General features: G+C 41.1%; 1 protein-coding gene across 1 annotated transcript in view; it reads right to left on the bottom strand.

The window, feature by feature from the left end:
- DBX2 (developing brain homeobox 2) overlaps positions 1-9,720 on the bottom strand; it is a 39,076-nt gene extending 29,356 nt beyond the window's left edge. Inside the window, exon 1 of the mRNA XM_061205327.1 lies at positions 9,272-9,720. Coding sequence (XP_061061310.1) covers positions 9,272-9,671 — 400 coding nt within the window. The 5' untranslated portion in view covers positions 9,672-9,720. The remainder of the gene's footprint in view (positions 1-9,271) is intronic.
- Between the last annotated feature and the right edge of the window lie 2,608 nt (positions 9,721-12,328).

The raw sequence follows: 12,328 nt of genomic DNA, 5'->3' as shown, positions 1-12,328 counted from the left end.
AAATGCCTGACATGCAGCAGGCACTCAATAAATGTTAGCCTTTATTCCTACCATTATTATATAATTTGGGATCGATTCTAAGACAGCATATAAAAAGAAGCAGCATGGTCCAGATTTCCACTAAAATATACTATCAAGAACAAAGAAAAGAATATTATTGTTGGGAAGCCTTTGTCAAAGAAGGCTTTAAGCAGGAAAAGCATCTTGATCTGGAAACTTGATTTGGAAAGTATTTGAACGGCAAAAGAAGAGAAAGAGGCATTCCAGGAAGGAAAGGTGGCATGAACAAAAGGAAAGAAGGCAAGGATGATGGTGACACCCAGGGCAGGTTAAGGAGACCAGCCTGACTGCTGGCCCAAGGCCAAAGATGTGAACATTAAGAATGTAGTTGGACACCCCAATGTTCACAGCAGCACTATTTACAATAGCCAAGACATAGAAGCAACCTAAATGTCCATCGACAGATGAATGGATAAAGAAGATGTGGTATACACACACACACACACAGACACAATGGAATATTACTCAGCCAAGAATGAAATAATGCCATCTGCAGCAACATGGATGAACCTAGAGATTATCATACTAAGTGAAATAAGCCAGACAGAGAAAGACAAGTATCATATGATACCACTTATATGTGGAATCTAAAAAAAATAAGATACAAACGAACTTACTTACAAAACAGAAATAGGCTCACAGACACAGAAAACAAACTTATGGTTACCAAAGGGGATAGTGGTGGGGAAGGATAAATTAGAAGACTGGGATTAACAGATACACACTACTATATATAAAATAGATAACCAACAAAGACCTACTGTATAGCACAGGGAACTATACTCAGTATCTTGCAATAACCTATAAGGGAAAAGAATCTGAAAAAGAATATATATATGTATAACTGAGAAAAAAAAGAATGTGGCTGGAGGAGCTAAATGCAATTGATGGAATGAAGGTCTTGAAGGACAAACTGAATATTTTTATTTGATCTGATAGTCAAATGGGGATAATTAAGGTTTTCCTAAATAGCTTGATGATATGATGAAAGCTACATTTTAAAAACAGGGGTTAAACGGAAGGATTCTACTGTGGTCATATGCTGCATGGCAAGAGGTAACAACCAGTTGTTTGGACACTCCCACTAGCATCTTCTCTTCTGTCCTCACAATACCAACAAGTGGGTGGAGTCTGGCTTTTCCTCAAGCTGTGGGGTTCTAGTTCATTGCAATTATCAAAGGTAGTCCCTACCTCTGCTGCCTCTCCCTTCAAGGAGTCTTCATTAGACAGCTTCCAAAAAATGAGCAAAATTTGAGGAAATCCCTTGCTCTTTTTATTATAAAGTCAGTGTCACAGAAGAGAATACCATGGCAGAACAGTACCTGTAGCTCTCAAAACTCTAAAATCCTCAATAAAGCCTCCTTGAGTTCCCAGCTCTACCACCATATCTGATTAATTCCTTCACTGGTCTCCTCCAGCAGGAGACAGACCTGGCAGAAATTGTGTCTGATGATGGTTATCCTAATTTTACCTTGTGGCAGACTTTAAATGGTTGCAAATTATTTGGCACTCCTCCCATTGAGAGCCATCTCTATTTCTTCTTCTCTTGTATTTGGGATAGTCTTGCTGCCTTGCTTGACCAAGGGATATGGAAGAAGTGACATTCTGGAACTTCCAAAGCTAGGTTATAAGAAGACTTACAGCTATTGCCTGGGTTTCTGGGAATGTTGCTCTTAGAACTCTGCCTTTCAGAACCCAGGTGCCACGGTATAAGAAGCTCCAGGCCCTTGGAAAATCCAAGTGTGAATGCTGGAACAGCTCTAGTTGAGCACCCCATCAGCAGCCAGCAACCCTGTCAGCCAAGCAAGTCAATGGACGTCCATCTTGGACATCCAGCCCAGCTGAGCCCTCAGATGATGGCAGCCCCAGCTGACCTCTAATTGCAATGAGATTCCAAGTGAGAACCACCCAGCTGAGCCCTGTCAGTCCACAAAACCGTGAGAGAAAATAATAAATTGTTCCTTTAAGCCTCTAAGTTGTGAGATGGTTTCTTCACAGCAATACCCCTTTTCCAGTATGTATTTTACTTATGGCGGAAGGGTGGAAAGCTGTCTTTCACATCTTTCCCTGTATGTTGTCAGTGGGCTCTTGAGGTATGTGGTTGAAAGTCAAATGGTGAGCCTAACATCTGTGCTCATTTTGAAATGAGGCTCAATGCAGTTACATGAACTGCTTAGGATTATATAATCAGTAATTTAAAGACCTTAGATTTGAATCTAGACTTTAAAATTAAAGAAATACTGCGAAAACCAGCTCAGAAAACTATACATTCTTTTAAAATTGACTCAATTTGCCATTTATGCTTTGGAAAAGGTTTTGGCAAACTTTTACTATAAAGGGCCAGATAGTAAATACATTAGGCTTTGCAGGCCATGTGGTCTCTGCTGCAGCTGTTCAATGTGTAGTGCAAAAGCACTTATAGAAAATACGTAGACAAACAGAAATGACTCTGTTCCCGCTTTGAAGAATCTGACTGTCTTTTGGTTTCAGACCCAATCTAACTCTAGGGTAGGTTCAACACACCTAAGCTCAATCCAGTCCTAGGTTAGTCTAATAAAAAAATTCACCAGCAGTCATGGTTTTTATTCTCTTTTAATGTACATAAATCTTCTCAAAGAATAATTCCTCCACATATTTTAATTTTGAAAGTATTAGGGATTTAAATTTTTAAGGAAGAAGGAATTTTGAGTCCTCTCAAGAGGACTGGTATAAATGTATATATTGTATATTCTATTTCTGATGGCCACTTAGAACTAATGAAATCAAGGCTGTTATGGCATGCGTGGTGCCTGAACATGTGAAAGAAAAGGGAAAAACCTAGTTCATCTTTGGAATATCTATAAACAAGAAGGCAATTAAATATTCAGCAATATACAGAAAAATACCTGATGGGTTTTTTTTCCTTTCCTTTTCCCCATGCTTTGTTTGATTCTGAAACAAAAGTCTAAAAACTTATAGAGGCTTTCTGACCTTTGACTTCAGAGAATTTTAGTGACTTAAGTTTACTGTTCATATAACTTACAAAAAGAGTGTGCCCCTGAAATACTCCCAACTAATAGCTGGCTGACAAAATGAATAACGCTATTAAAGATAAAATCAGTTATGGTAACTTTATATAAAGTGATGAATCACTCAGCATTGCCAAATCAAGTATTGACTGGAGGCTAAAAAGAATGAAAGGGAGAGATTTCATTAAAAGTGGAAACATTACTGAAAGTAAAATAAAATATTTTTGGAATAAAATATACAAGGGTCTGGTAAGCATATTATATGTTAAGGCAAAAATCCAATTTCTTACTAAGAAAGTTTAAAATGGAAGCATGATCTAATGAAGTCTTTAAAGAAGGATTCTAACAAGCATTCCTAGATAAAAATCATATTGTTTCTTTCTACAGTTTGCCTTTTTATTCCTGACAGACTCCAGGCGCATTTGAATGAAAACAAAGTGATTAAAAATTGTTTTTAATTTTAAATTAATTTTTAAAATTTTAAAAAAATTTTAATTTTTAAAATTGTTTTTAATTTGACTTAAAAATTGTGTACCTTCACTGTGGAAAGAAAAATGACAGTAATTAAGGTAAAAAACTTTATTTAGGGCCTCTGTTAACCCAAGATTAAGTGGACAAACACTGTTTAAGAGCTACAAATCAAGCCTCCCCAAAAGATATAAGATGGATTCTAAAATTCTGGGAGATATCAGCAAGAGAAATAGTGAGGTAGAAAGTAGGTTGAGGAGAAAATAAGGTATTTACCCCCCAACTCTAACATAAAAACACATTTCTTACGCAAAATATTTGATAATCCTATTAATTAATGACTCATAAGACTTTAGAAAAACCTTATAAAGCAAAGTTACCTAGAAATATGAAATAAATGGTAACTTATCAGTGACTTTTTTTATGAATCCAGCAAAAACCTTACATTATGACTTCAAATTATAGAAGTTAAAAACTAAATCAAAATAAGCAGGATACCAAACAAATAAAATCTGCCTCAGGAATTCAGACACATTATAAACCAGTCTCACAACATGATCCAATGGCTGATTTGTTAACTCGTAGAGTTTGAGAATAAAGAAATTTATAACTCTAAAAAAAACACATTTGTTTAAATATTTGAAAGACGATAACGTTTTTGCTTCTGTAAAAACTTTCATAGCAATGAAGCTAAAAGTATTTCATGAACACAGCTATTACCTATGTTGCTTCCCTTACTTTCAACTTGATACCATCTCTATCATTGTTCAGCAGCAAAACTAACCGTAAGATGTCTTCTTATAGCAAAAAGAGACTTCTTCTGGTGGGCACAAGAACAGGATGGAGGCGGCACACTCCAAAAGCAATACAACGGAGTCTAATGCACAGCGTTGGGTCCCACATCTGAGCCACACTGATGGCAAACAAAAGTAGCTAAAAATCACTGTTGGCAATTCTTTGAAGTTGCCCACAACATACGACATCCTTTGGCTTCCTGACATGACCCTGAACCCTCTGGAGCCTACGTTTACTTCTGCATAAATCCGTACGCAATTTTCTGGGCATTCAAACCACTGTGCCTCTTAAAATAATCCTCAAATCCCTAAAGTGAGTAAGAGTTAAGGGAGAAATTCTAAAATGTTCCTACTTGCCTACTGGATTTACTCCTATTTGATTATTAAACCTCAGTAATAAAGCTTCAATACCTGTTAACAGATTGAAATTTCTTGCTGTTAAAGCAAAGTAGAGAAGCATGTTTTAGGGATTGGGAGAGGGACAGGTGCTAAAGTGAGAGGCAAATAAAATGCACATAAATTGCTACCCTTTTGTAATTCCAACTCAGACATTATTTTGGAGGGAGTGTGGTTTTCTCAATCTGAACCAGAAGTAAAAGGCCTGTCTCTTAGTTCTACTGGTTCTCTTCACTGCAAGAACTTCCTGAATCTGAAGTTTATGAACTTGGGGACCATATAACAATTTGTTCAGAGCTGATTCCTCATGAACTATGTAAAAGTTATTAATATGTTAATATAAATCCAAAGGTATGTTGAGCAGATGATTTTTAAAAGTACAGGTGTAGTAAGAATATTGTTTGGTATTATCTACAAATTCCACCAAAGGATGTTTGGGGTGATGGCCTGAGCAAGGAACTACCAGCATGGGTCCCATCATTATCCTTTTCTGGATCCCCCATTCTCTTTGTCCTGGTTCTGGGTCAGTATCATCAATAGTCAAGATTCCGTGACTTTAATTTGCCAAAATACACCTAGAGCATAGCGTCAGCCAAAATAAATGACAAACTCCGGCTTCATAAATCAAATCACAGTCTTCAGCTGGACTGGATTCCCCACCTGGGGCACAGATTCATCATCTTCTCCCTCCCCAACGTGCCTAAGATGTAAGAGAAGCTATTTTATGTCACACTTCCAGTGTATCTCAGTGAAAGCGGATAAAACTACCAGTTGGAAAAAAAAAACATAAGTGCAAGTAGTTTAAGACAGAGTCAAGGATTAATAGGTCAAGAGTATCTGGGACTGGGAGGTGGACAAGAAAATCAGAGTGCACGTGACGCATTAATTAACAACCCTACAGGGGTACCAGAAAACATACTACGGATCTGGTTCCATTTCTGTACTACATGGTACAACCTACTCGACAAAATTACTTTAAAAAAAAAGAACAGTTCAATTCAACTATTCAGAATAAACATTTGCTTTCTAATCCTCTTATATGCAGCACTAGAAGTAGATTTAATAATCACTAAAATTACATTCAGGAAATTATCTTCGTTTCAAACACTTTCTAAAATGTTTAAAATAACACATGTTACTGAAAAGCAAGGCTATTTGTTCCACTTACTTTGAAGAAAATTGGTGGCATAACTAAGAGAAATTTAAAATTTTCAGCTTTTTACATTTCAGGACCCTCTTTAATATACAAAAACATGGATATTTAAATCTAGCACAATAGCCACCAAATAATGGCATTAATGAACTTCTGGGGGAGGATCTCTGATGATTGGGATTTACTTGAAAAACCTGGTTTCCATTAATAAACTATAATATCCAAAATTCTTTTTTTCACATACAACCCCTGGAGATGAACCTACTCAACTACCTGTTATTACACTAAACATGCTCCTTTCAAACTTTGAAGAATGCCCTCTGATTTTTTAAGTTTTTAAACTACTCTATATACACAACTTGACAACATACAGCTATGGAATGTTCCTTTGCTTGCTCTAAATATTTAAAGGCTTGCCAGTTTTCAGGGATGAAGTACTGACAGCTAAACTTTCATCCATAATCTGTAAACCTGTGTGACTAACTGTCACCACCTTTCAGACACGTGACAAGATGAAGGGGAAGGCCAATTTCTTTCCTTATGGGCTCAGATATAACATCCCCGTCTGATTTATTATTGTGATACATGCAATTGGTTATCCCATAAGCCCTCGTTAGTTTTCTCACATTCAATGAAAGACTAATCCAAGGAATCTGGAGACTTGGGGCAATTTTCTTCTCTTTCACAAGACCACAGATGTTTAAACTGATACTTCAGACAAAAACAAAATTAGGAAGTGGAATAATCTTTGTAGGAAAAAATTGGCCTATTATGAGAATTAAAGCAGCTAACAATTATGAAAATGCTTGGTAAACCATAAAGTAGGACAGAACATGGGCTATAAGCTTCACAGGGGCAGAGACAGTCATCTGTTTTGTTCACTGATTATCCCAATGGCCTGGAACAGTCTGAACACATGGGAGACAGTCAGTAAGCATTTGCTGAATGAATGAACTATATGGTATAATTAATAGTGGGTAACAAAAATAATGAAGCCGAAATGCATGCAGTGGCATAAATCCCCTAGTTAAATGGTGCTGTCTTTCACCAATGCCCTTAAAAAGAACTCCGGGGTTTTCTTATTCAACATCTAGACTGGTGCACTCAACAAATTAAGTTGAGAAAAAAATGAGTAGTCAAATACACCGAAATCATTAAAAATCACATTTTGTGATCCACTCCTAAGTTAGTGTCTAAAGGATTAGAACTGGTTGTTCACTGACATTTCAGAAAGAAGTATTTTATCGTTCTGAAAACAGTAGCTTTTCTAAATCTCCTTTCTACTCTTTACAGAACGTCAATCACTATTTCATCCTCCTCTAATTTTCAGGTGATAGCTAACATTGTCAGCACTCATTATAACTTCATAATTCTACACAGTACAAAAGAATTTCCACATTTGGTAGGGCAAGAATCTGTCATTTAAATAAAACTGGAGCACGGTTCAGAAAGCTATATTCTCTGTCAAAATTTTTTTAAAATGTTCTTAAGCAGCATATTTGTGGGCACAAATTTATGGGGTTCTAATCTTAAGATATTTTTTGAGTTTCAAAAATTAAATGCACTCTTCACAAGAATGATTTTTTTGAAATAAAAAGTTATTTGTTCAAATAAAAATTAATCTAGGAAAACATCAAATCTTCAATAAGGACTGAAAAAAATATTAGGAAAAATATAGGCTTAAGCTATATGAAAATACTTCAAAGTGAAATTTAAGTTCTTATACTCTCAATTATTCCAAAAAGCATTTTTGCATTTTGATACTTTAATAAGTGTACAAGAATGAATATGTTCTTGAAAATAAAAATAATGTAGTTAGGAAACCCTTTACCCAATAACTGTAACATTTTGAATGAAAATGAATAGGTATACAAAATTATTTTTCAGAGTTATTGGAATGTCTGCATTTGATTCACATTTGGTTTACTTAAATTTAACCTGTAAAATCTACAAAGGTTAAAATTAACTTTTTTGAGGAGCCAGGCATGATCAAGAGCAACTTAAGAATTCTTGAAAAATAGCTTCTATGAACACAAACCACCAAAAGTTATACAAATCACCAAATTTTCTTGAAAATGTTATTTTTATGAGTCATTATTTACCAGCTCTTGTCTACACGAACCTGCTTTACACGTTTCTAATTTTCCTAATACTTCAAAAAGAACAGAGTGGCCCAGATTTCCAAGGCACATAAACTTTGTCTTCACTGTACTTGTTCCTCTCCCAGGGTGCAAAAAGGCTGCCTAGAATTTAGGTTTTACACTATGTGAATGAGACCGGTGCTCATATAATTATATATTTGTTCCATTCTGTTAGTAACCATTTCAAACTGAAAGACCAGGACAGGTTCTAAACATGTTCAATTCTATAAAGCCATTAGCAATAAATTTGATTCGGCAGTTTGGTGGGACAATGAAATCTGCTGAAAAAGCGTCTATTAGTCATTCTGGACAAACCCACCGGGATTTAAAGAATGAGTTAAGATCGTCCAAGGACGCAAGCCAAAAAAAAAAAAAAAAAAAAATTAATCCAACTGGATCTCAGTTTTTGAGTCTCTAAGAGGCTTTCCCTTTCTCACTGCCAATTTCGGCAGCCCCTCCGTAAGCTTTAGCTAATATATTGACTAAACTGTCCGCATCCTCTTCCCAGTCACAACACTTAGGTTTTATTCGGCAATTAAAACAAGCAAACCAAAACTGCCCTTCTTTTGGTAAATTCTCATTTATTGGTGAACTTCCTACTCCAGGTGCCAATTAGGCTGTTCCAGCTCAGCACGAAAAAAAAAAGCCAGCCTCGATTTTCTTGCGTCTTAGTGATCCAAAATGTAAGAGGGAAGAAAGCCAAAACTTTGCGCAACTCTTTTTCCAAAGATCTCTGCGAGCGTTCTGCAACCGCCTCGACCGTCGCAACGGTTTGAAGAGGCAAAAGCCCCCAAAGCGGGCCGAGCGAGGCTCTCCAAGCCAAGAACTTCCCAGAGAACGGGTGTCGCGCGGCCTCCGGGACAGGAGCGGGCGGGTGGAGACGCTGAACTTGGGAAACCCCGTGAAACTGGTCCTGCGAACCCAGAGATCTCAGGACCGGGGCTGCCCTTTCGCCTAAAGCCAAGAGGTGCCTCCAGGGTTTCTTCAAAAAGGCCTTAAATTCAAGGCAGCCCTACCACTTGTAGAAAGAGGGGACGGAGAGGAAGCTGGTGGTACGCGAAGGGGAGGAAAATCACAATTAGTGGTGGTACCCTCCTCACTCCCGAGGCGGCATCTCCACCGAATCTCTAGGTGCTCTCAGAAGGTGCAGGCCCGGGCGGATCCCTGCGCACTAGGGCCGGCGAGCCCAGGTCTCGGGACCCGCAGGCCAAGAGGCGCCGCGCGCAGCTGGGGAGGGGAGAGCGGACTCACCTGGGGTTGATGGCTGGAAGGCACAGTCTCGGTCCCCCGGAGCCCGGCCCGGCAGCCTGGCGCCGTCCGCCGAGGGGCTGAGCACTTGAAACGCCCACCGCGCGCCGTAGGGCGCCCCGCTGGGGCTGACTGGTTCTGCCGCGGGGCACAGCTTGAGCGGAACCGGGCTGGCCGGCAGAGGCCGGACCTGAGCGCCCGCGGCGAGAGCTGCTGCCGGGCCGTGGGGCGGGGGCGGTGGTAGCCTGTGCGGCGGGGCGCCCCCAGCCCGCAGCAAGTTCTCGATCAGGAAACTCTTGCCCAGGTTGCCGAAGCCCGGCGCGGCGGGGAAGTTCAGCAGCGCGGAGGAAGCCACCACGTCCCAGTAGGCGCCGGCATGGGCCGCCACGGCGCTGGGGAGCATGGTGCGGCGCCCCGGGCCGCTCCGCGCTCGCTTCCGGACCGCGCCCCGCGCGTCGCCTCCCGCAAAGCTGGAGCGCGCTCAGCCGGGAAAGCGGCGAGAGCAGCGCGGACGCCGGCGGGCTGGGAAAGATATTATTTTCTGGGCTGGGCGTTTTTTTAAAGGAGGGGAGGAGTGAGTGTGGGAGGGGGGAGCTGTGCGTTTCCCCTGCCCGCGGCGTTGGCTCTGGGGGCGCCGGGGGAGTCCCTCCCGCCCTCTATGCAGATCCAGACTTTTTTTTTTTTTTCTAGAAGGCTGGAAGGTGTGTCCAGCCCATCCATTCATGTCACCCGGCCCACAAAGTGACAGACGCGGCCAACAATAAGGACAACTCCGAGGGTCCGAGCTTTGGTAAGGGGAGGGGACGCGTAGCCGCAGTAGACGGGAGTGGAGGCGACGGGAACCGGGCGCTCGCCCCCTCCCAGCAGCCCGGCCCAGGCCCTCGCTAGGGAGCCAGCGCCGCCCCGGGACGCCCTCGCGGAGCGCCCTGAGCTCGGGCGGCGCTGGTACCTGGAGAGCGCTCGGCGGACCACCTGTTGGGCGACCCCTGGCTCTCCCGTGTTGGTGTCACTTCAGGGCATCCAGGGGAGGAGAATGGGAGTCACCAGTGTCTTGAAGGGCTATAGTCATCAGAGAAAGCCACACGTGTTACTGAAACTTGTGGTAGTACAGATGAAAAGGTACCTTTTAAAGAATGGGTTTGTTCGCGTATTAAATGTGGCCCCTGTTTGTTTTTAAGAGGAAAAGAAATGTTTTTCTTGAAGACCTTTTAAGAAATTTCTCAGTTTCCAGCAATTCATTTCCAGTGACTTTTTAGTAAGATTTGATTTAGGAAGCACTCAAGAAGAGGTGATCTAATAAATTTTGATCTAGAAAAGGGGATCTTGGTTGGAGTTGGTTAAATGGCAAACGACAGATGCTTGAGTCCAAAACCCGGGAAGAAAGCCACCACCAAACCAAAGGTGGCTGGGGCCTCCTCAGAGACCCGGGTGTGAACACTGAACTCCTTAGAATTATAGTTGCTCTTTTTTTCTTTTTTCCCCTAGAATTGTGGGTATTTTCAATTTATTGATAGTCCGCCAAATAGAGACTGGACAGGTGAAAAACGCATGTGTGTCATTAAAAATTCTAGTTAACCACAAGGCAACCTCACTTTTAAAATTATTTAAACTTTATTTATTTATTTATTTATGGCTGTGTTGGGTCTTCATTGCTGCGCGCGGGCTTTCTCTAGTTGTGGCGAGCGGGGGCGCAGGCCTTCTCTAGTTGTGGCGAGCAGGGGCTATGCTTCATTGTGGTTCACGGGCTTCTCATTGCGGTGGCTTCTTTTGTTGCGGAGCACAGGCTCTAGGCGTGTGGGCTTCAGTAGTTGTGGGACGCGGGCTCAGTAGTCGTGGCTCACGGGTTCTAGAGCGCAGGCTCAGTAGTTGTGGCGCATGGGCTTAGTTGCTCCGCGGCATGTGGGATCTTCCCGGACCAAGGCTTGAACCCGTGTCCCCTGCATTGGCAGGCAGATTCTTAACCACTGCGACACCAGGGAAGTCCCAGCAACCTCATTTTGCTCATGACTGTCTATGTCAATGGAGTGTTTACACTGTGACTTCTCTGTCAGTTCACACTTCCCACTACCACTCTCCTGTGCAAATTTAGATGCATTTATTTAGAGTACAGTTTTTAAAGGATGTCTGCAAAGTTTGGGGGTCACATGTATAGTTTTACTCTTTACCATAAGAATAATTTTGTCCCTAGCTTCCATTTACTTAAAAGCTGGCTGGAGTTGCCAGGTTTGTGAGATAAATTTCCTCTTGAAAATTCACCTGGTTGATTTGTGTTTCATTTACACTTGGTATGTCCAAAGATTTTTAAAGGTCCACCCTTCCCCGCTGCTGCCAAATGGGAGAGAAGTTTCTGGCAAGGCTGGTGCCTGTTACTCATATTCGTTCACTTATTGATTTAATCAACATACCTTTACAGAGCATTTCCTGTATATTGAGCACTTGTGGTGGTCCTGGGAATATATAGAGTAAAGAAAGATCTTGTCCTTGCCTTGTAGTTCACAGCCTAGTGAGGGAGAAAAACAAGTAACATCTTGTAATTTGGAGAGAAAAGTGTGAGAAAACTTCCAGAAGTCTCCCCTAAACTGAGTCTTAAAAAGTGGACCGTGGTTGAGGATAGGATGTGAAGTAGTCACCTTTGAGATTAGCAAGGAATAGAGAGATTACATCATCGCTGCCATTCCTGTATCATAGCCACCATTTATCCAGCGTTTACATTTAGACAGATACAGCACTAAGCACTTTACACATTTTAACTTGTTTATCTCCACAATAATCTTACAAGGTTGGTGCTATTGTTATCCCAGTGTTGCCATGGGGCCCAGAGACATTTAAGTAACTTTCCTAAAGCTGCACAACTACCAGAGAGATAAGGCTGAGACACAATTTAAACTGGATGATTCCAAAGCCTTGGAACCTTTAAGTTCAACTGTCACCCTCTCCACAAACCTGATTTGCCACGCTAAATGGTGTTGCCTGGCCGTTCGAAGAGGGGCTGAAAAACAAGTATTCCTTTTTTTTTAGGGGAAGGTGACAGTGAAGATTTGAGCAAAGAAACTATTGGGT

The sequence above is a fragment of the Eubalaena glacialis genome, chromosome 11 (genome assembly GCF_028564815.1).
Source record: "Eubalaena glacialis isolate mEubGla1 chromosome 11, mEubGla1.1.hap2.+ XY, whole genome shotgun sequence".
NCBI lineage: Eukaryota > Metazoa > Chordata > Mammalia > Artiodactyla > Balaenidae > Eubalaena > Eubalaena glacialis.
The sequence above is the reverse complement of the archived record's forward strand: the minus strand, read 5'-3'. Positions and strand labels throughout refer to the sequence as shown.